Source organism: Adiantum capillus-veneris, chromosome 17 (genome assembly GCF_014529385.1).
Source record: "Adiantum capillus-veneris isolate H3 chromosome 17, ASM1452938v2, whole genome shotgun sequence".
NCBI classification, from domain to species: Eukaryota; Viridiplantae; Streptophyta; class Polypodiopsida; order Polypodiales; family Pteridaceae; genus Adiantum; species Adiantum capillus-veneris.
The window spans coordinates 153,725,752-153,749,075 of NC_140947.1; the positions used below are offsets into that span (position 1 = coordinate 153,725,752).

Consider the following 23,324-nt stretch of genomic DNA (forward strand, 5'->3'; position numbering starts at 1 on the left):
GAACAAGAAGTTGTCGGAGTTGCTTTTGCTTATAAGCAGGAGACAAAATGAGATATGGACTACCAATACATAAACCTTCATGCAACAATCTACTCTCTTCTTTCTACAAAGAATTGACTACTCCATCCAATTTAGGAATTGGACCTTTTTTCTTGAGTACAGTAAAAACTCCATTGAACTTTTCATGCATATATTTGAGTAAATTTGTAACAAGATCTTTGTCTCAAGAACATGTGCTTCAACATGTTCTAACTGATTTTTGATACACTTCAACCAATTGACAAAGAAATATTCTCACTAGACTGCATGTTTAAACCATATAAATCTATCTTTAAACTAGCCTTCAAATATTTGGCTTTAGCTCCGAAAAAGGTCTCTAATGTCGTACAAGCTTTAGAAGCAGAGCTCATGTATCCAACTAATGTATAAAACCACCTTCAAGATTAGCTAAAATGATACCATAAGACTCTTCATCCTTTCATCAATGTTCTAGAGATAATGCTTGTGTACGAAAAATTGTACCCACAACATCCAATCCAAGAGGCTTGTAATCATCCATAAGTTTTTTTCATTGAATAACCTTCAACCATTGTTTGTCAGGTATGGAATTTGGTGCCATTGGTTCTATCCACTTTAGATGGCATGGTTAAAGCTGTGATAGTCTTCATGATTGTATATAAGAATTTTTTCAAAGCTGATGTCGCCAAAGTCATATCAGAGATCTTAAGATTTGAAGAAATTCTCTTGAGGTGAGACTAGTTTCAAACAACGACGACCCCAAAATCCAAAGTATATGAAAGCTCCATCACTTTTTCAAGACTTGTCTCAATATCCAAAATGCCAACAAAATATATTTTTGCTAGTGTAATTCACAAATATGTTAAAGTTGAGACTTATATTTCGTAAATTGACAACCTCGATAACTCGGACAAGAAACCTTGTAGATGAAGCCGAGACACCAAACTTCGACAATTCAATCGTGAATAGGCTCTTGATCAATGTCTAAATTACGTCAGCAAAAGCTTAAAAGCAACTTTTGAGTATGAACATAAAGAAAAAAAACCATGGACGCAGCAAATTGGATGCAGTGCCATGTCATGTATGCTTTAAGCAGACCAAAAGAAGCTGAATTGAAGTGGGTGACATTGTTGAAAAAAGCTTACAATTTTTTGACGACCTTGTTGAAGGTGTTCTTGCCCGACTTCTTAAGTCAACCTGAGCTCGTTCCTCCTTACTAGCGACTTACTCCCAAGAGCTTCAAGACGAGGCTACGGCATGCATAATCAAGAAGCATCAAGCTTGGATACCATGTTGGGAGGAGAATAGATATAGAGAGATCCACGACCATGACCATGAGAGAGAGAGAGAGAGAGAGAGAGAGAGAGAGAGACCGAAATTGAACGTACAAAATCTCTATATTAAAAAATGAACTTTACACGTTTTCTTATAATGCAATTAATCTTATGCGTAAACTAACTCTGACCAAACATTTTCAAACATGTAAAGCTTGTGGTGCATCTCCTGCATGGTTTAAGAGTCTTAACCCATAGAGAGACTTATTGCTAACAAGTCTCTCTTTTCCTTAGTGAATTTTCATCCAAATAACCATGCACTTTTGGATAACCGTCACCTTTTTCTACTTTCAATCTCGACACAAATATTGCTCCAAGTCATGAGTCACTAAGTCACAACCTTTCAAAGATCCATAAAACCTACATGTATGTGTGTTGATGTTTAAAAGATAATACTTATACACAAAAGAATACTTTGTCCAAACAACAATTGGCTTTATACATTAGAAAGATGATTTGTACAATAACTTTTTTGCATTTGAAACATTTTTATACAATATGGTGACAATGAGGCATCACTCCAATGATCAAAACAAGAAACCAATCCATAGATAAAATACGTCATCATTTTCAAGGTTGATCGTCAATAAATCTAAACCTCTTTAAGCGAAGATAAAATTTTCACAGACATCCATATAGACAAGACAACAGATTTTGTTAGCCTTGGCTATATATAACAAGTGTCAAGGAACCTCTCAACTGTAACCTATGGTGTTAGGGTTAGGGTTAGACTGATGGAGATTAGGGTTAGGCTATGCCAAGGGTAAGACAATAAGTAGAGAGTATAGACACAATCATTAAAACTCAAAGTGCAATGATTCACTAGAAAAGAACCTCCCAAATAGGCTTGGTGCTTTACAATCATTGCTCAGTGCTATTGCACCCTCTTGCTATTGGAGCATGTCATTATTTCATCCTTATGAGGTGGCTAGCTCGCTTTTGCATAGAAGCCACATGAGTTGGGCTTATCCCAACAACCATAATACAAGACAAATTAAGAGGTCTTATGAATGACTAGACATGTCATGGTAGTGTGTAATCGGTTGAACTTGCAACCATGTGAGTTGCAACTTCTTAGTATCACAACCACGTGCAAATTCTCTTTAGTTTTCTTGAAACATTTGTTTGTTGAAAGATGATTGGTCTTTCCACAGTGCACATACGACTTCTTACAAAAATATTATTTTTCATTGTTTCGTCCAGAGATAGAACAAGAAGTTGTCGAAGATGCTTTTGCAATATAAGCAAGAGACAAAATAAGATATGGACTACCAGTACATAAACCTGTATGCAACAATCCACGCTCTTGTTTCTACCAGGAATTGACTACTCAATCCAATTTAGAAATTGGACCTTTTTCCTTGAGTACATTAAAAACTCCATTGAACTTTTCATGCATATATTTGAGTAAATTTCTAACAAGATCTTTGTGTCAACAACAGGTGCTTCAACACGTTCTAACTGTTTTTTGATACACTTCAACCAATTGACAAAGCAATATTCTCACTAGACTGCATGTTTAAACCATATAAGTCTATCTTTAAACTAACCTTCAAATATTTGGCTTTAGCTCCGAAAAAGGTCTCTAATGTCGTACAAGCTTTAGAAGCAGAGTTCACGTATGCAACTAATGTATAAAACCACCTTCAAGATAAGCTAAAATGAAACCATAAGACTCTTCATCCTTTCATCAATGTTCAAGAGATAATGCTTGTGTAACAACAAAAAATTGTACCCACATCATCCAATCTAAGAGGCTTGTGATCATCCATAAGTTTTTTTCATTCAATAACCTTCAATCCTTGTATGTTAGGTATGGAAGTTGGTGCCATTGGATCTATCCACTTTAGATGGCATGGTTAAAGCTGTGATAATCTTCTTGATTGTAGATGAGAATTTCGTCAAAGCTGATGTCGGCAAAGTCGTATCAGAGATCTTAAGAATTGAAGAAACTTCTCTTGAGGTGAGACTAGTTTCAAACAAAGACGACCCCAAAATCCAAAGTATATGAAAGCTCCATCACTTTTTCAAGACTTGTCTCAAAATCCAAAATGCCAACAAAATATATTTTTGCTAGTGTAAATCATAAATATGTTGAAGCTGAGACTTATAATTCGTAAATTGACAACCTCGATAACTCGGACAAGAAACCTTGTAGATGAAGCCGAGACACCGAACTTTGACAATTCGATTGTGAATGGTCTCTTGATCAATATCTAAATTACGTCAGCAAAAGCTTAAAAGCAACTTTTGAGTATGAACATATAAAGAAAATAAAACTATGGACGCAGCAAATTGGATGCAGTGCCATGTCATGTATGCTTTAAGCAGACCAAAAGAAGCTGAATTCAAGTGGGTGACATTGTTGAAAAAAGCTTACACTTCTTTGACAACCTTGTTGAAGGTGTTGCCCCACTTCTTGAGTCAACCGGAGCTTGTTCCTCCTTACTAGCGACTTACTCCCAGGAGCTTCAAGCGGAGGCTATGGCATGCTTAATCAAGAAGCATCAAGCTCGGATACCATGTTGGGAGGAGAATGGATATAGAGATCCACGACCATGAGAGAGAGAGAGAGAGAGAGAGAGAGAGAGAGACCAAAATTGAACGTACAGACTCTCTATATTAAAAAATGAACTTTATGCGTTTTCTCATAGTGCTATTAAGCTTATTCGTAAACTAACTCTGACCACACATTTTCAAACATTAAAGCTTGTGGTGCACCTCGTGCATGGTTTAAGACTCTTAACCCATAGAGAGACCTATTGCTAACAAGTCTCTCTTTTCCTTAGTGAACAAAGAAGTCTCTCTTTTCATCCAAATAACCATGCACTTTTGGATCACCGTCACCTTTTTCTACTTTCAATCTCGACACAAATATTGCTCCAAGTCATAAGTCACTAAGTCACAACCTTTCAAAGATCCATATAACCTACGTGTATGTGTGTTGATGTTTAAAAGATAATACCTATACACAAAAGAATACTTTGTTCAAACAAAAATTGGCTTTATACATTAGAAAGATGATTTGTACAATAACTTTTTTTGCATTTGAAACATTTTTGTACAATATGGTGACAATGAGGCATCATTCCCATGATCAAAAGAAGAAACCAATCCATAGATAAAATACGTCATCATCTACAAGGTTGATCATCAATAAATCTAAACCTCTTTAAGCGAAGATAATATTTTCACAGACATCCATATAGACAAGACAACAGATTTTGTTAGCCTTGGCTATATATAACAAGTGTCAAGGAACCTCTCAACAGTAACCTATGGAGTTAGGGTTAGGGTTAGACTGATGGAGATTAGGGTTAGGCTATGCCAAGGGTAAGACAATAAGTAGAGAGTATAGACACAATCATTAAAACTCAAAGTGCCATTCACTAGAAAAGAACCTCTCAAATAGGCTTGGTGCTTTACAATCATTGCTCAGTGCTATTGCACCCTCTTGCTATTGGAGCATGTCATTATTTCATCCTTCTGAGGTGGCTAGCTCTCTTTTGCATAGAAGCCACACGAGTTGGGCTTATCCCAACAACCATAATATAAGACAAATTAAGAGGTCTTATGAATGACTAGACATGTCATGGTAGTGTGTAATCGGTTGAACTTGCAACCATGTGAGTTGCAACTTCTTAGTATCACAACCACGTGTAAAATTCTCTTTTGCTTTCTTGAAACATTTGTTTGTTGAAAGATGATTGGTCTTTCCACAGTGCACATACGAATTCTTGCAAAAATATTATTTTTCATTGTTTCATCTAGAGATAGAATAAGAAGTCGTCGAAGATGCTTTTGCAATATAAGCAAGAGACAAAATAAGATATGGACTACCAGTACATAAACCTGTATGCAACAATCTACGCTCTTCTTTCTACCAAGAATTGACTACTCAATCCAATTTAGAAATTGGACCTTTTTCCTTGAGTACATTAAAAATTCCATTGAACTTTTCATGCATATATTTGAGTAAATTTGTAACAAGATCTTTGTCTCAACAACACGTGCTTCAACATGTTCTAATTGATTTTTGATACACTTCAACCAATTGACAAAACAATATTCTCACTAGACTGCATGTTTAAACCATATAAGTTTATCTTCAGACTAACCTTCAAATATTTGGCTTTAGCTCCGAAAAAGGTCTGTAATGTCGTACAAGCTTTAGAAGCAGAGTTCACGTATCCAACTAATGTATAAAACCTCCTTCAAGATCAGCTAAAATGATACCATAAGACTCTTCATCCTTTCATCAATGTTCAAGAGATAATGCTTGTGTACGAAAAATTGTACCCACAGCATCCAATCTAAGAGGCTTGGAATCATCCATAAGTTTTTTTCATTGAATAACCTTCAATCATTGTTTGTCAGGTATGGAATTTGGTGCCATTGGATCTATCCACTTTAGATGGCATGGTTAAAGCTATGATAGTCTTCATGATTGTAGATGAGAATTTTGTGAAACCTGATGTCGACAAAGTCGTAACGGAGATCTTAAGATTTGAAGAAATTCTCTTGAGGTGAGACTAGTTTCAAACAAAGGCGACCCCAAAATCCAAAGTATATGAAAGCTCCATCACTTTTTCAAGACTTGTCTCAAAATCCAAAATGCCAACAAAATATATTTTTGCTAGTGTAATTCATAAATATGTTGAAGCTGAGACTTATAATTCGTAAATTGACAACCTCGATAACTCGGACAAGAAACCTTGTAGATGAAGCCGAGCACCGAACTTCGACAATTCGATCGTGAATGGGATCTTGATCAATGTCTAAAATAAGTCAGCAAAAGCTTAAAAGCAACTTTTGAGTATGAACATCAAGAAAAAAAACTATGGACGCAGCAAATTGGATGCAGTGCCATGTCATGTATGCTTTAAGCAGACCAAAAGAAGCCGAATTCAAGTGGGTGACATTGTTGAAAAAAGCTTACACTTCTTTGATGACCTTGCTGAAGGTGTTCTTGCTCGACTTCTTAAGTCAACCCGAGCTCGTTCCTCCTTACTAGCGACTTACTCCCAAGAGCTTCAAGCGGAGGCTACGGCATGCTTAATCAAGAAGCATCAAGCTCGAATACCGTGTTGGGAGGAGAATGGATATAGAGATCCACGACCATGTGTGTGTGTGTGTGTGTGTGTGTGTGTGTGTGTGTGTGTGTGTGTGTGTGTGTGTGTGTGTGTGTGTGTGTGAGAGAGAGAGAGAGAGAGCGAAATTGAACGTACAGACTCTCTATATTAAAAAATGAACTTTACGCGTTTTCTTATAGTGCAATTAAGCTATGCGTAAACTAACTCTGATCACACATTTTCAAACATGTAAAGCTTGTGGTCCATCTCGTGCATGGTTTAAGACTCTTAACCCATAGAGAGACTTATTGCTAACAAGTCTCTCTTTTCCTTAGTGAATTTTCATCCAAATAACCATGCACTTTTGGATCACCGTCACCTTTTGCTACTTTCAATCTCGACACAAATATTGCTCCAAGTCATAAGTCACTAAGTCACAACCTTTCAAAGATCCCATAAAACCTACATGTATGTGTGTTGATGTTTAAAAGATAATACTTTTACACAAAAGAATACTTTGTTCAAACAACAATTGGCTTTATACATTAGAAAGATGATTTGTACAATAACTTTTTTGCATTTGAAACATTTTTGTACAATATGGTGACAATGAGGCATCATTCAAATGATCAAAACAAGAAATCAATCCATAGATAAAATATGCCATCATTTTCAAGGTTGATCGACAATAAAGCCTCTTTAAGCGAAGATAAAATTTTCACAGACATCCATATAGACAAGACAACAGATTCTGTTAGCCTTGGCTATATATAACAAGTGTCAAGGAACCTCTCAACTGTAACCTATGGTGTTAGGGTTAGGATTAGACTGATGTAGAGTAGGGTTAGGCTATGCCAAGGGTAAGACAATAAGTAGAGAGTATAGACACAATCATTAAAACTCAAAGTGCAATGATTCATTAGAGAGGAACCTCTCAAATAGGCTTGGTGCTTTACAATCATTGGTCAGTGCTATTGCACCCTTTTGCTATTGGAGCATGTCATTATTTTATCGTTCCTAGGTGGCTAGCTTGCTTTTGCGTAGAAGCCACATGAGTTGGGCTTATCCCAACAACCATACTATAAGACAAATTAAGAGGTCTTATGAATGACTAGACATGTCATGTTAGTGTGTGATCGGTTGAACTTGCAACCATGTGAGTTGTAACTTCTTAGTATCACAACCACGTGCAAAATTCTCTTTAGCTTTCTTGAAACATTTGTTTGTTGACATATGATTGGTCTTTACACAGTGCACATTCGACTTCTTGCAAAAATATTCTTTTTCATTGTTTTGTCCAGAGATAGAACAAGAAGTTGTCGAAGTTGCTCTTGCAATATAATCAGGAGACAAAATAAGATATGGACTACCAGTACATAAACCTGTATGCAACAATCTACACTCTTCTTTCTACAAAGAATTGACTACTCCATCCAATTTAGGAATTGGACCTTTTTCCTTGAGTCTAGTGAAATTCCATTGAACTTTTCATGCACATATTTGAGTAAATTTGTAACAAGATCTTTGTCTCAACATGTGCTTCGACACGTTCTAAAACTGATTTTTGATACACTTCAAGCAATTGACAAAGCAGTATTCTCACTAGAATGCATGTTTAAACCATATAAGTCTATCTTTAAACTAACCTTCAAATATTTGGCTTTAGCTCCGAAAAAGGTCTCTAATGTCGTACAAGCTTTAGAAGCAGAGTTGACGTATCCAACTAATATATAAAACCACCTTCAAAATCAGCTAAAATGATACCATAAGAGTCTTCATCCTTTCATCAATGTTCAGGAGATAATGCTTGTGTAACAACAAAAAATTGTACCCACAACATCCGATCCAATCATCCATAAGTTTTTTTCATTGAATAACCTTCAATCTTTGTCTGTCAGGTATGGAATTTTGTGCCATTGGATCTATCCACTTTAGATGGCATGGTTAAAGCTGTGATAGTTTGCTTGATTGTTGATGAGAATTTTGCCAAAGCTGATGTCGACAAAGTTGTATCAGAGATCTTAAGAATTGAAGAAACTTTTCTTGAGGTGAGACTAGTTTCAAACAAAGACGACCCCAAAATCCAAAGTATATGAAATCTCCATCTCTTTTTCAAGACTTGTCTCAAAATCCAAAATGCGAACAAAATATATTTTTGATAGTGTAATTCATAAATCTGTTAAACCTGAGACTTATAATTCGTAAATTGACAACCTCGATAACTCAAACAAGAAACCTTATAGATGAAGGCGAGACACCGAACTTCGACAATTCAATCGTGAATGGGCTCTTGATCAATGTCTTAATTACGTAAGCAAAAACTTAAAGGCAACTTTTGAGTATGAACATAAAGAAAAAAAACTATGGACACAGCAAATTGGATGCAATGCCATGTCATGTATGCTTTAGGCAGACCAAAAGAAGCCGAATTCAAGTGGGTGACATTGTTTAAAAAAGCTTACATGTACTCCTTTGATGACCTTGTTGAAGGTGTTCTTGCCCGACTTCTTGAGTCAACTGAGCTCCTTCCTCCTTACTAGTGACTTACTCCCAGGAGCTTCAAGCCGAGGCCACGGCATGCTTAATCAAGAAGCATCAAGCTCGGATACCATGTTGGGAGGAGAAAATCTATATCCACGACCACGACCATGAGAGAGAGAGAGAGAGAGAGAGAGAGAGAGACCAAAATTGAACGTATAGACTCTCTATATTAAGAAATTAACTTTACGCGTTTTCTTATAGTGCTATTAAGCTTATGCATAAACTAACTCTGAAAAGCTTGTGGTGCATCTCGTGCATGGTTTAAGAGTCTTAACCCATAGAGAGACTTATTGCTAACTAGTCTCTCTTTTCCTTGATGAATTTTCATCCAAATAACCATGCACTTTTGGATCACTGTCACCTTTTGCTACTTCCAATCTCGACACAAATATTGCTTGAAGTCATAAGTCACTAAGTCACAACCTTTCAATGATCCATATAACCTACGTGTATGTGTGTTGATGTTTAAGAGATAATGCTTATACACAAAAGAATACTTTGTTCAAACAACAATTGGCTTTATACATTAGAAAGATGATTTGTACAATAACTTTTCCGCATTTGAAACATTTTTGTACAATATGATGACTATGAGGATTCATTCCAATGATCAAAACAAGAAACCAATCCATAGATGAACTTCGTCATCATCTTCAAGGTTGATCGTCAATAAATCTAAGCCTCTTTAAGCGAAGATAAAATTTTCACCGACATCCATATAGACAAGACAACAGATTTTGTTAACCTTGGCTATATATAACAAGTGTCAAGGAGCCTCTCAACTGTAACCTATGTCTTATTTGAAAATTATTAGACTAGCTAATATCCTTTATATGCATAAGTATTTGAAGTAAAAGTGTGTGAAGTGGTTTTGACTCAATTATAGGGCTTTCACATGCTTTCCCTTTTTTTAACAAACAAATATATAATTGCTCGAAGATTTTCATTTTACTCAAAATATTGGTTTGTTTGAAATGTTTCCACCTGCTTGACAACACTTATTCTAACCATCAAGTAGGTTTCATAACCCTTTGAATATTATTTAGGTTTATCCAGGGAGACATCTTTAGTGTTTTAAAGAAATAAACAGCTTTTCTAACACATGGTGTCCTTTGTTTCTGAACTCAAATCATCTATACCATTCAAAGTTGCGTTGTTGAATGGACCAAGCATCTTAACCAACTCCCTCGGTTAAGAACCAAACTTTAAACCATCATAGAGCCTAGTATTATCCATCCATCCAAGAGGTGTCAAATACCTACCAAAATCAGAATTCACCAATGTCAATCTCTCGAAGGGTCTGATCCAGTAGCTCTATTTCATGCATAACGTTACATGCAACCAGTAGTTGATCAAAGGTTACCAAAGAAAACCACCTCAATGCTAGGTAAATCCAGCCAAAAAAGTTTATGGTCTGAACAAGGATCTAAGAAAAAATTAAAGGCACAACCAATCTTCTCAAGGCAAAAGTCAACCTTTAAAAGTTTGATCAAATAATCTGCTAGCCCTCAAGGCAACACAACCATAGTATTCCCATAGTATCAACAAACCACAGCCATAAAGTACTGCCAGAGTGGATTTTAGAACCAGAATAATCAATACAGTTGAAATCCATCTCTCAAGCAAGATTACTTTTAACCAAGAGAAATGATTCATTTAACCACTGCAAATCTCTTTGGGACAAACAAGAAACCATTAACCTAGTAACATAGAGTTAGCAAGGATTTCAAATTAATACACAAGGGCCTCACAGTAGTAAAGACGGGGAGAGTAGGGCAGTTAGAGAGCACAAACTTAGGTAAGAGCCAGTCATCAGAATTAAACACAGCCCTCTTTTAAACTCCAGAAATTTCTCAAGGGAGTGAGTATTCACTACATTCTCAATAAGAGCAGAACAAAAGCCATTAAGAGGCAACAAAGCATCTTTAAAATCAGTAAAGCTGCAGGGTTCAAAGATATGTAAAAAAATACAAAATTGTTTCCAAATAATATAGGCAATGCTTGTCAAAGTATAACATAATGCCAGAACATAGAGATCAATTCTGAATCTTAAGAGTGACAAGGGATATAAGCCATCAAGGTAAGAGTTCAAAAACATACATAATTCCAGAGCAACATCAACTTACAGGTATAAACAGTAGAACCATAATAGTCAAGGTTGTATATAATATTTGTGAGCGATGCTTCAAAACGGAGACGACTACTTCCAATTCACACCAGTTTTTCATGTATCCCTTGCAGTATTCTTACTTTATATAGGGCATTTTTCTTACATGCATGACGATGCACTCTAGCTTTCCAGACATAATGTGATAAAATAGGTCAAAAGTCTGAAACAGTTATTGAAGGCAGTGGTTGAGGTACAGTCCTATGTCATTGTCATCACTACTTATAAAGCAATCGTCCCAAGACCAGGCTGGCAAAACCTTATGTTATTTACCACAGCCAAACAACCAGGATTGTGGGCTTTGAGGTTATATGCTGAGTTGATCCTTACACACCTGAGCTCCTCTCAGCAATGACCTGACGACTCCTTAATTTCTTCTCTAATTAATGTAGCCAGCCCGTTAAATGAAAGGCTATTATCTTTATTACATTTCAGAAACATGCTATTTCACATCTTGCTTATGCAAATAAGTCAATGCCCCAGAAGACAGCAGGTTGGTTGGTGCGTAACTTCTTGTCCACCCCTTTCATTGTTGTCATATCCTCCTCTGACAGCTCAAACTCAAAAATGTCCATATTTTCCTTCAGTCGTTCAATTTTGCTGGACTTGGGAATCACAATTGTTTTCCGCTGAATGCCCCATCGAAGAGCAATTTGAGCGGGGGTCCTATTATATTTCTTTGCAATTTTCTGAGCAGGCAGGAGACAAAAGGTAAATCCCTCAAGACTAGAAAAGACAACAGGGGTGAATCAAAGCATCACGCATGGCATACAGCATCAAGTCCACAACTCTTGTCTAAACATATGCCTCACATAAACTACTGGCAACCAACGCTCCTTTAAGATCTGCTCATTTCTTCTTTTACCCAGCTTCAGGCAAACACCTCAGAAATGATTAGACTTCAGACCACAAGAACAGGATTCACAAGATTGCATGCAAGAACACCTAACATTTAAGAAAAGCACAACCCTGACAACCACCAATGACAGGCCTGACATTTAGGAGGTTTCAATTGGGCATTCTTTCAAATGTACCTGGATAACGGGATCATCCAGCGCAGAGACAGATCCAAACCACTCCTTGTTTGCAACACCTCCACCCAGAGGAGTATGTGCTGTAACTACAACCCCATGCTTCTGGCAGAACTTGACCAGTGAATCTCTCTGAAAGTATGGATGAGTCTCAATCTGATTCACTGCCGGCTTGATTTTTGAATAAGCCAGACAGTCTCGAGTGAGGAATATGTCATAATTGCTATCCGAAAAGAGCAATAACAGAACACATGACAAAATGTATCAGGATAAAGTTGCAGCTATGGCAAATTACCAGGTCCCTAAAGCAGAAGAAAATTGTCTTACCTTATTCCAATGCTTCGCACAAGACCTGCAGAAACTAGATCCTCCATTGAGTGCCAGGTCGTTTCAAGAGAAATTGTGACGTCTATGTCCAATACCCCATTACCATCCAATGCACTGCTTGTAGACCCCACACCTTTTCACCAAGTCAAGTACACATCCAATGTTTATGCTGCTCGCTACAAAAGCCAAGTCCAGAGAAATTAAACGACTAATTATGTTACCTGTGTGTCTTGTTGCAAGAGGAAAATGAACCAGATAAAGATCCAAGTAATCAAGTTGAAGGTTTTTCAAACTGTCCTCACAAGCTTCACGAACATGTCCATGATCAGAGTTCCAAAGCTGGCAAGTTGAAACCTATTTAGTAGATATACTATGGACATAATAAATAGAAAAAGTTGATGTTTCAACCTTGGTAGTTATGAACAAATCGTCTCTCTTTACTAGCCCTTGTCTAAAAGCCTCCGCAAGGGCCTGGCCAACCTCTTTCTCATTCTTATAATCAGCTGTAAAAAGTCATCTCAATTATGTTAGTGTCATATGCAACAAACTATAAACATGATGAACATCTCATACAACACACGCACAACCTCTTTCACTTGGTTTCTTCCTATATAGTTTGTTTGTTTGTTTGCTTGTCTGTGTTATTGTATTGAAGATAATACTTATACACAAAAGAGCACTATGTTCAAAAGACAACTGACTTTAAACAACAAGGTGTTTGTACACAAACTTCTTTGCATTCAAATCATTAATGTACAATATGGTCAAAATGAAGCAACATTCCAATTATCTTAAAATTTGGAAAAAAAATGAATCTAGAGATGAAATAGGTCTTCATCTTCAAGGTCGGATCCTTTTTAAGAAAAGATCGATTTCTCACCTGCATCCATATAAACAAAACAACAGATTCGTTAGCCTTGGATACATTTTATTGTGTCAAAAAACCTATCAGTTGTGATCAATGTTGTAGTTCAAAATTAGTAGATTAGCTACCATCCTAAACTTTAATAAGTTTTTGAAGTAAAGAAAGTTTCTTCTTGATTTTTGTATTGAGATATATTGCAGCTAAGTAGAGATCTGCAAGAGCAGTTCCAAATGAGTATATGCATTGTAAAGGATTCCAAAGCTAGTAAGAGAAGAAAAAGCATCCCCAACATAACCTTACAAGACAAGTAGATGCATTTACTGAAACAAAGGCCAAAGCACCAAGTCATTTCCAAGGCCTTACCATAATCAGAGTGGACAATGATAACGAGTTCTAAATCAATACATGCATATACATCAAAGTAAGTGATCTTCATCCAACATAAAAAGGTCTCAGCATTATGGCAAAAGAGCAACACAAAAAGCCATATTTCTAGGAGCCAATTAAAGATAAGAATTATCAAGGACCTATTCAGCTTGTAGCTAGAAAATGTAAACTTGTCAAAGCAGTTCTAATCTAGCATAACAAGGTGAGGGAGCCTGAGCCAATCAGAGGGGAAAGAAATTCCAACCATACTCTTTCAAGACAAGTAAATTCCAATATTTTGAAAAAAGGCCAAAGTATCAAGTTAGGTTCTAAGTATTGCTCTAATTCAAAGTAGAAATTGACAAACAATTCCAAACGAGCACAACAGTCAGTCTTCCAGAGACCAAAGTACACAAGACAATCAAGTGTCACCACCAACCAAATGGGGTTTCCCAACACAGATGAGGGATTTTAAAAAAAAGACAAACCAAAGGTGTCAAGAAAGCCTAAGCTAGGCAGACCATGTCACAGCTCATAACCAAGTTCTACTAGAACAAGAATCCAACATAATAAAGGAAGTTCGTTGTCTAAGAGTCGGTATCAACAAAGGTCATCAGAGCACATCAGAGCAGCAGTACACAGTCAATATACCTTCATACTTTCTCACATATCCTGTAATAGACTTGGACACCCCAAGCCAAAGATCTAATGCAACACATGCGAGAGAAATTTTTAGTGACTACTACATTCGTGTAAGTGCTGGAAATATGTGGTCTAGTATGTCGGTACTCAGAGTCAGTGTCTGATCTGGTTTTTGTCCTATGTCTGTTTTGCAGGCGTAATAGAGGGCGATTACAATTCTTTCAAGAGGGGGGTATGTCACAAAGACATGATGTGCCATGGCCCGAAGGACACAGAAGAGCCAAATCCCTAGCCAAAGAGGTAGAAGAAGTTTTACCAACTTGCAGATCTTGGCCGAGTGGCCCAGAAGGGGTTAGGTTTAAAAACCTAACCCATCCCAACTTTTGGAACTGCGCCGAGGGCCTAAACACTTTTAGATAAAGGTGGCAGCCCGTGCGGATTTTCGCGATTTGCGCTCCGTCTAAGGGGTAGGTGCTTGCTTTTGGACACCATATGCATTTGGACCCTACACTTTTCATGTAACTACTTTTGACTAGGCTAGGGGCCTTTATGAGGGTGCCAGGGCCCCTCTTCTCCTAAGCAGTTTTACTGATTGCACTAATCTTTTTACAGATGTCTTGATCTACTAAACGTCCTTACTATCACATTTTTTGTTTTGTTTTGTTTTCGGAGTCGGGCGGAGCAAGCCCGGCCGATCCCCTTATCCACCATAAAAGTGGACAAGAAGAACGACCAAGACTATGCCCCGAGAAACCGAAGGTAGACACTTTTGCCACTAGTTTCCTCTGGACTCGGGAGGCAAGAATTATCTACACTCTTAGGGCGATGACTTTTCCCTTGAGAGACCCATTTCGGTGGGCGTGACAGCGACCAAGTACTTCTGTTCAGAGGCCCAGGTACTGCTGGACTTGCTTCGGTCTTCCCTTTGGAGTTGCCTCCTCCAGGTAACTTATCGCTCACCTCACTAAACTCATAGTTACCGGGGAATGCGTTCCGCAGGCCCTAGAAGGCCGGAACGCCGTTCCCTCCCCCTCTGCCAAGCTGAAACGCCCCGGAACGTTTTGCCGTTCCGGGTGACCACCTGATACTGGAACGGCCGGCCGGAACGGCTCCGGAACGGCCTCGGAACGGCCAACTCTCAAAAATGGGAAGAAATAGGCAGTTTTTTGCAAATTTGCAATGAACATTAGGTGTTTTTTTAGTGTGCAAGGACTCAAAAATTAAAATGCACCCCCTCACACCCATTCCCTTCTCAAGCATTATTTGGGTGTTTTCTATGCCTCCCGTTCCGCGCCGTTCCCGTTCCGGACCCCTGGGCGTTCCCCCGTTCCGCGAAGGTCCCCGTCGCCGTTCCCGTTCCGCGTTCCGGGTAACTCTGACTAAACTACCTTTGAAACCCGACGGTTTTCCCCTAGGAAATGCCATACCCGCTTGGAAGGGCGTCGGCTCACAGGTGGCATCCGCTGAGGCTGGTAATGTCTCCCATTATGCATTTCCCAACCCCCTTTTAGGTGAAGTTGACCCCCCCGGGGGGGAATGGCAGTTGGGTGCTCTCGTAGCTCATCTGGCTTCACTTGGGGAGAATTACGTCATTTCCCCCGGAAGGGATCGGATTCAAATAACGGCATAGGAAGGGGAGCATTATCTCCCCATCCGCCTATGCAGAGCACCTAAATACCGAGGTACAACTTCACCGAGGAACTTCGCCACAGGCACGTGCCCTGCAGTTCCGTCCCTCGAGTGCGGATCACGGCGTACCCAGAAGGGCAGCCGCTTCCCGCGAGCCTCCCCACCAAGGAGGATAACGGTCCTTTCTTCAGGGTCTAACGAAGGGTCGAGTACGTTGAAGGTGGAGTTGAATCGGTCTAGCCATCTCCCCCTAGAATCATCAGCCGCCGGACACCTCGTCAGCAAATGCGAAAGCGAACAACCCTCTAACTGGGAGCACAGCGTGCAAATGCTGTGTCCGCGCATATAACTATCAGCCAGTTTGAGCCCACCTACTCTCGCGAGAGCCAGCATTCTCTCCTCCTTTCTATTGACTACAGTGCTCCTATTGAGCTGCAGCAGGTATCCACGTGTTTGTTCATAGCCGGCCTCCTTATAGGGCTCCAACGCCAGGCACGAATGCCTCTCGTCCCACTTGTCCCATGCGTGATAGCGTACTGTGCTGAAGTTAGCCACTGGGATATATTTATTCATCCAATTCTCGGTTCTTGTCGTCCAAGTCCACTTCTTGAACGGTTGGTTCTTAGGCTTCTTGTTTACCAAGGAGCCTATCCAAGTAGATGAAACCGAGCGGTACTTGTCAAAAGCCCGTGCTCGTTGTCCCCCACAAAAGGCAGGTACGGGTGGTATGTTAAACTTGTGATGGAGAGTTGCCGTCTCTACAGAGGTTGACCTTGCTCCCTTTCCGAGTAACATTCGCATCCCGGTGGCGACGAGGCGCCGCAGAGAGTGAAGGACACGCTGGTCGTGGGCCCCCATAATTTCCGCGCCATAACAAATCACTGGATACACGCACGCCTTAAAAACAGTCAGTCGAGACCAGATAGGGATGGCTCGGTTCGAAAGTAGGTGTTGACATGCGAAGAGACTTTTCCTCCCCTTGTCCGCTCGCTCTTTAACGATACGTTCAATGGAAAAGGTCGAGTCAACGTCGATGCCAAGGTATCTGTACGTTTCACCTACTTCAACCATCTCACCACCCAAAGTAAAGATCCTCATAGAGAGATCTTGCAGGTAGCCGTGGAACACCGTGACCATGCATTTGTCAATTCCAAAGGTCATGCCCCAGGTCTTTGCCCATTCACTTACCTTGTCAAGGCTCGTTTGTAGGCTTTCAGAAGAGTCAGCAAGTAGAACCAGGTCGTCGGCAAAAAGGAGTCCTTTTATTCTCTTGAGGAGGCTAGGTACTTCCAGGCCCCATGTTTCCCCATCTCCGTCTAAAATATCATTGATGTATATATTGAATAGAAAGGGCGATCCCGGGCATCCTTGGCGGACTCCCCGCTGCACCGGAATCGAATCCGACAGTTGATCCATATGTCGGACTTTAACAGAGGTGGACCTGTAGAGCGCTTGGAAGAATCTAAGTGCTCGACCTTGCACGCCAGCCGCAGCGAGCTTTAGGAACAACGCCTCGTGCGGTACTGTGTCGTATGCCTTCTTGAAATCAATGTAGGCCGCATAAGTTGGTTTCCCATCCTTGTGACGGAGTTTCACGATCTCTTTCAGACAAGCGACTTGCCCTATGCATTCCTCAGTACGGAAGCCTGCTTGGCCGGGATTGAAGAAATTCCTCTTTTCAAGTAGCTTAGTGATCCGCCTAATCACGACCGTAGTGAGGACTTTTATGGCAACGGAGATTAACGTGATCCCGCGGTAGTTATCAGTGTTGGTCAAATCGCCCTTCTTGGGAATTGACACAATCACTGCATCGCTAGCGTCGGCCGGGATGTCTCCAGTATCATAAATGCCCTCAATCATGTGCAAGTAAGCCTTGCCCATCTCCGATCGTGGCTTATGCGGATCTGACCTAAGCCCCTTATCTTTCACAAGTAGCTTAAAGAATTCGGGTGGTAACCCGTTACCTCCAGCTGCCTTGTGTCTCTTCAACCGCCGACAGGCCTCCCGCACTTCGTACCAGTTCAACGGGTCACATACTTCAGGCATACCAGGCCAAATGCGCACGTGTTTGTCATACCAAGCAAGAGGATCCTTGCTGGTACCGTCCGTATCGGCGAAGATCCTAGAGTAGTGGCCCTCCCATACTTGTAATTGCCTCTCTGGTTCCATTACTAGCTCCCCATTTGCGTTCAAAGGTTGATTGGCAATAGTTCCTTGCCCCTTCCCAACAATTTTCTTGAGGTGGGTAAAGAATTTCTTCATTTGACCCTCCCTCAAGAGCTCATTCCCTTTTTCCACGAAGAGCTCGAAGGATCTTCGGTTACTGTCACGGACAGCGGCCTTCACACGAAGTGCTATTGCCTTATACTCCCTAATCGCCTGCCGGCCAGCCCTAGAGTTCGAACTTTTGGTTCTCACCCTATTCCAGGTTTTCCGGCGCGCATTAATGAGTCTCCGAGCCCGAGGTTCGAGTCGACAACCTGACCTTGGCCTCGGCGGGGGCTTCGTAGAAAGAGCTCCTGCCTCTTTGGCAATGGAGACAAACTTGTCATAACACTGTTGGGTCGCACGTCCATCCTCATGCTCGAGGTGCAACAGAGTATTCCACCGATTGTCATCGAGAAATAGTTTGCAATTCACCTCCATCTTACATGCATCCAATTTGGGTACGGACGGCAAAGTAGCTTTGGCTGCTACTCCCGAATCCACAGAGTGTGGGTGGCACACTAGTGGCCAGTGGTCTGACAAATCTATCCCCCTTTGTACTGTATTGTTGAGAAGTTGACTCGCAGCGGACTCGTTCACGATGAAGTGATCGATGTCCGACTTTCCCTTCCCCCACTTGGAATGGTACGTGAGGTTTGAGCCTCGAACCTTTAAGCTCTCGAATCCTCTTCCGCATCTCAGTAGCCACTTCTTCAGCGCCCCTGTCTTCATGTTGAAGTCACCTCCAACAATTATCGGTAGGTTTTTGTTCGAGATGACTCCCAACGTTCGTGCGAGGGTCTTCAAAGCGACTGTCCTGGCTTCGCCCAACTGGCGCTACGGAATGTACACATTGCCATGAATCCAAGCCCCTGAACCTTTGGGAAAAAATTGTTTGAAAATTTGATTCGGGGAAGAGAAGTTGAGCTCAAAGAGCCTGAGCTCAACCGCGACCAGAGACGCTATTCCACATTTTCCTGGTTTTGCAGTGCCTAGGGCATTAAAGACCGAATGGCCGGGGAGTCTAAGAGGCCAACATCCTTGGAACATTCGGGTCTCTTGCACCCCGACAATGTTCCATTTACCGGTTCCCATCAACGACCCAAGTTCGCTCCTTTTGTTTCTGAGCCCGTTAACGTTGAAGGTGGTTACCTTAACGTGGTTGAGAGACTGGTCCCCGGTGGCGGAGGTGAAACCTGGTCTACGGGCCCGATCTCGGTAAGGTCTCGACATCCTGCTCCTCCATTTGCTGAAGAGCTACTCTGCAACTAGCTTACCTACGAGCGCTTCAGTTGCACTAAGAGAGTGGGTATAGAGATCAAAGCGTATATTCCTATGGCTTATGCTGGTTACCTTGCTAAATTTGATCACACTAGCTCCCACTCTCGCAACATCTAACTGCTTCCAAAAGCTGCGGACGATATGATTGTCCGCTCCCCAAACACATACTAGACCAAATTCACCAAAGGCTACTCCGCGTTTCAACATTGCCAGTGTCAGACATGTCATGCACACTCTTTCCGTTCGTCTGAAGTCACTGGCATGGGCCTCGCGGGGTGGTCTATCCACCCCAAGCGTGGGGGGTCCAATCCCCCCACTCGAGGCCCTGGTAAGATCCCCCACCCCATGCAGTGACTCGTTCCCCCTGCTTGGGGTGCTTCGCAAGGTAAAATCCCCCACCCCATGCAGTGACTCGTTCCCCCTGCTTGGAGCGCTTCGCAAGGTAAATTCCCCCACCTCATGTAGTGCTTCGTTCCCCCTGCTTGAGGTGTTTTGCAAGGTAGGAGCTGACACACCTGATTGTTCCCGGGGTTCGTGCCTCCCGGGTATCCTACCTGTTAGCCCTTGAGGTTCGTTCCTCTCATTAGGCCTTGTCCGGCGTTGTCGTTGGAGTTCGTTCCTTCCACTAGGCGCGCGCAGGGTGCTTAAAGCACTCGCTGAGCACACGTTCGTCATCACTTTGAGAGCTTTTGAGAGAATAGTAAGCTTTGAGAGGATAGGTAGCTTTGAGAATAGAAGATTTTGAAAGAATGAGCGCTAGAGGGCAAGAGCGTTTATATATAAGGTTGTACTTTTCATGGGGGGTCCCCTGAATACTCTCTCCTGCGGGGGGGGCTGGGAGAGAGACCCCTTGGTTCCAATCCCCCCGAGGTCCAAAGGGTTGGCACCACTAAATTACTCCCTCGTCCCAAGCTTGGCCGGCAAGGGGGAGGTTCACAACATACCCCACTCCCGCACATCGGGAAGTGAAGTCTGGATCTCACCATGGAGTGAGTCCTTCTGATGTTTTTGTTTTTACAACACACCCACCCTTTTGCACTTGATTGGGAGTTACTGCTTGAGACTCATCCCTCCGCGACTCCAGGGGAGCCACCACTCCTTTCTCCCCCTCCCGTGGCTCAATAGGGGGAGCGCCTCTGACCCAGGTCTGGGGGGACAAGTTTTTTACACCTCCCTCCCAAGCACCCCGTGGGGTTTGGCCCGAGTCGTCCAAGGCCTCCCCTCACGGGGCTCTTCGCTAACTTCAGGGAAGTGAGTCACCTCGCCCTCCTGAAGTCCTCCAGAGACTTACCTTTAGCCCAGGTAGAGGGCGTAATGCGTTCAATATCCAGCCTACAAGTGACAAGTTTGTAGGCTGGATCTTCGCGGGAAGGGAGTTACCCCATCCGAGAGATGTTCATACCTTTAGCCCAGGTAGAGGGCATAATGCGTTCAATATCCAACCTACAAGTGACAAGTTTGTATGCTGGACCCTCACGGGAAGGGAGTTACCCCATCCGTGCGATGTTCTTACCTTTAGCCCAGGTAGAAGGCGTAATGCGTTCAAAATCCATCCTACAAGTGACAAGTTTGCAGGCTGGGTCCTCACGGGAAGGGAGTTACCCCATCCGTAAGATGTTCTTACCTTTAGCCCAGGTAGAAGGCGTAATGCGTTCAATATCCATCCTACAAGTGACAAGTTTGCAAGCTGGGTCCTCACAGGAAGGGAGTTACCCCATCTGTAAGATGTTCTTACCTTTAGCCCAGGTAAAGGGCGTAATGCGTTCAATACCCAACCTACAAGTGACAAGTTTGTATGTTGGACCCTCATGGGAAGGGAGTTACCCCATCCATAAGATGTTCTTACCTTTAGCCCGGGTAGAAGGCGTAATGCGTTCAATATCCATCCTACAAGTGACAAGTTTGTAGGCTGGTTCCTCACGGGAAGGGAGTTACCCCATCCGTAAGAAGTTCTTACCTTTAGCCCAGGTAGAGGGCGTAGTGCGTTCAATACCCTTGGGAGAGCCCTTGGGTGTAATGCGTTCAAAACCTACAAGGGTTAAGCTTGTAGGCTAAATCTCCACGGGCTGGGCGTTGCCCCTCCGCTAGAAGATCCCTAAGAGGCAATGGAGAGTCCTCGGTTAGAATCCAGTCCCGCCACGTGGAGGCGACTCTCCATAAGGACCACATCACCCCTCAGATGAACAAGACAAAATGCTACAACCATTTTGCCTTTCAGACACACACTCAAACAATATACACATGAGAGAACACATACAACAGGTTTATTTTAGGAATTCCCATTTCAAAGTACTTTACATAAAGTCATTAAGCAGAATATTGTCAGCCTGTCAGTATCCTTGAAATCTCAGAAGAAATCAGTGACTTTATTCCATCGAGGTAACCTGTGACAAAAGAGCAAAGTAACTCCCCTCTTGTGCAGTCTGCACCACACCAGATTCAACTTGTTGATTCATCGGCAGCCCTTGGAATAGTTGGTGCTAAACCAAAAGCTTCAAGGTAAAGCTCTAGTATGTGAGGAGTATCTGCTTAGTCATCCTCCATCCACTTGGCATCAAGAGCGAGATAATTCCCGAACTTTACCAAATACTGTTGTGTCAACTTTTTTTTTTTCCCCGAGAAAAAGATCCTTCTATTAGTTAATGAAACTGCCCATAGGGCTACAACCACCTCTTCTAGAGAGGGCTACAACAACCATGATGGGGAGACTCTCCCAATGAAAAACCAGCATATGTACAATGGGGCTAAATCAAGAAATGGGGGGAGGGAAAAGCCACACACGTGGTCAGTCCGCCATAGTCGAAGGAAAGCCTCTCTGCGCTCCCGCATGCGGTCGGAGCTGCCCTGAAGTCTCTCGAGCTGTCCTCTGAGGGTGTGGATCAGCTCTAGCCAAAGATCGCGAATAGTCTCTGCTGGTGGCACAGGGCGAGCCTCAAAGATGCGGAAGCAACGGGCCCGCCAGATGAACCAGAGTGTCAAGCCACTGATGAGCTCCCAACACTCCTCTCTCTCACTGCACCACTCCTGTGGAGTAAGCTCTGTGGCAGGATGGAGTGTAGGTCGCCTCTCCTGCATCACTATCATCCTGCTGGTGGAAGATAGCTCAAACTGAAGTGCCGGGCCCGTGAGGGTGGACCAAGCCGCTGCTCCCCAAGTGTACTATCGAGCCGTGGAAAGAGCAGGCATCAGCCGAAGAACTCTAAGCCACACCTGTTGTGCGAAAGGACAGTCCCAAAAACAGTGACGCTGACTCTCCACAAGATGGTCACAAGCTGCACATGCAGCCGAGAGACGACTATGCACAAGCCAGCTCCCAACTGCTGGAGCTCTTTGTGCGACCAGCCACTCAAACAGGTGACTCGCCTCGGCTGTCTGGAGTCCCACAACTCTCCCAAAAGGCTGCCAAGAACTCAGCTGTGAGACCCTCCCCCTGCTAATGAGGTGCTGCAGCATGACGCGCCTCTCTCTGTGCTGCTAGTATGTGACGTCCCAGTCGAACAGTGTACTGAAAGAACGGGACACCTGGGTGGTTTGCAGAAGAGAAGGGGTCCCTCCAAAGCCACTCTCCAGGATCCCACTGTACTCGTGCGAGTGGACAGCACTCCCAAGCCCACAGTCTCCAGTGCCCAGTCTCAAGAGCTGCTGGGTCACGATCGATGACACAAGTTCTCCCACAAATGCCCACCACTCGGATCCTCTGAAAACAGCACTCTGCCACTTGCGGGGACTCTACTGCAACTCGCTGTAAGCGTCCCTCACCTTGTAACTCGAAGAAAAGGGATGGAACAGTCTCTGAGCAGGCCCGGACTGAGATGAGAACCTCCAGTCATGTGAAGGCTCCCATCC

At 42.3% G+C, this 23,324-nt stretch overlaps 2 protein-coding genes across 2 annotated transcripts in view; both read right to left on the bottom strand.

The window, feature by feature from the left end:
• Positions 1-11,382: 11,382 nt before the first annotated feature.
• The window catches only part of LOC147438354 (NADP-dependent D-sorbitol-6-phosphate dehydrogenase-like), a 69,543-nt gene continuing 57,601 nt past the window's right edge, over positions 11,383-23,324 (bottom strand). The window contains exons 2-6 of the mRNA XM_086487655.1: positions 12,899-12,993; positions 12,712-12,829; positions 12,491-12,623; positions 12,167-12,386; positions 11,383-11,821 (exon numbers count right to left, since the gene is read on the bottom strand). Coding sequence (XP_086343781.1) covers positions 11,591-11,821; positions 12,167-12,386; positions 12,491-12,623; positions 12,712-12,829; positions 12,899-12,993 — 797 coding nt within the window. The 3' untranslated portion in view covers positions 11,383-11,590. The remainder of the gene's footprint in view (positions 11,822-12,166; positions 12,387-12,490; positions 12,624-12,711; positions 12,830-12,898; positions 12,994-23,324) is intronic.
• LOC147438355 (uncharacterized) lies at positions 15,861-19,062 on the bottom strand. Its single transcript, XM_086487654.1, has one exon. The coding sequence runs from the start codon at positions 18,927-18,929 to the stop codon at positions 16,005-16,007; it is 2,925 nt and encodes a 974-aa protein (XP_086343780.1). The 5' UTR covers positions 18,930-19,062; the 3' UTR covers positions 15,861-16,004.

What these genes read in the sequence shown, in the direction of transcription:
- LOC147438355 (XM_086487654.1), bottom strand. Translation starts at nt 18,929, where the DNA reads ATGAAGACAGGGGCGCTGAAGAAGTGGCTACTGAGATGCGGAAGAGGA.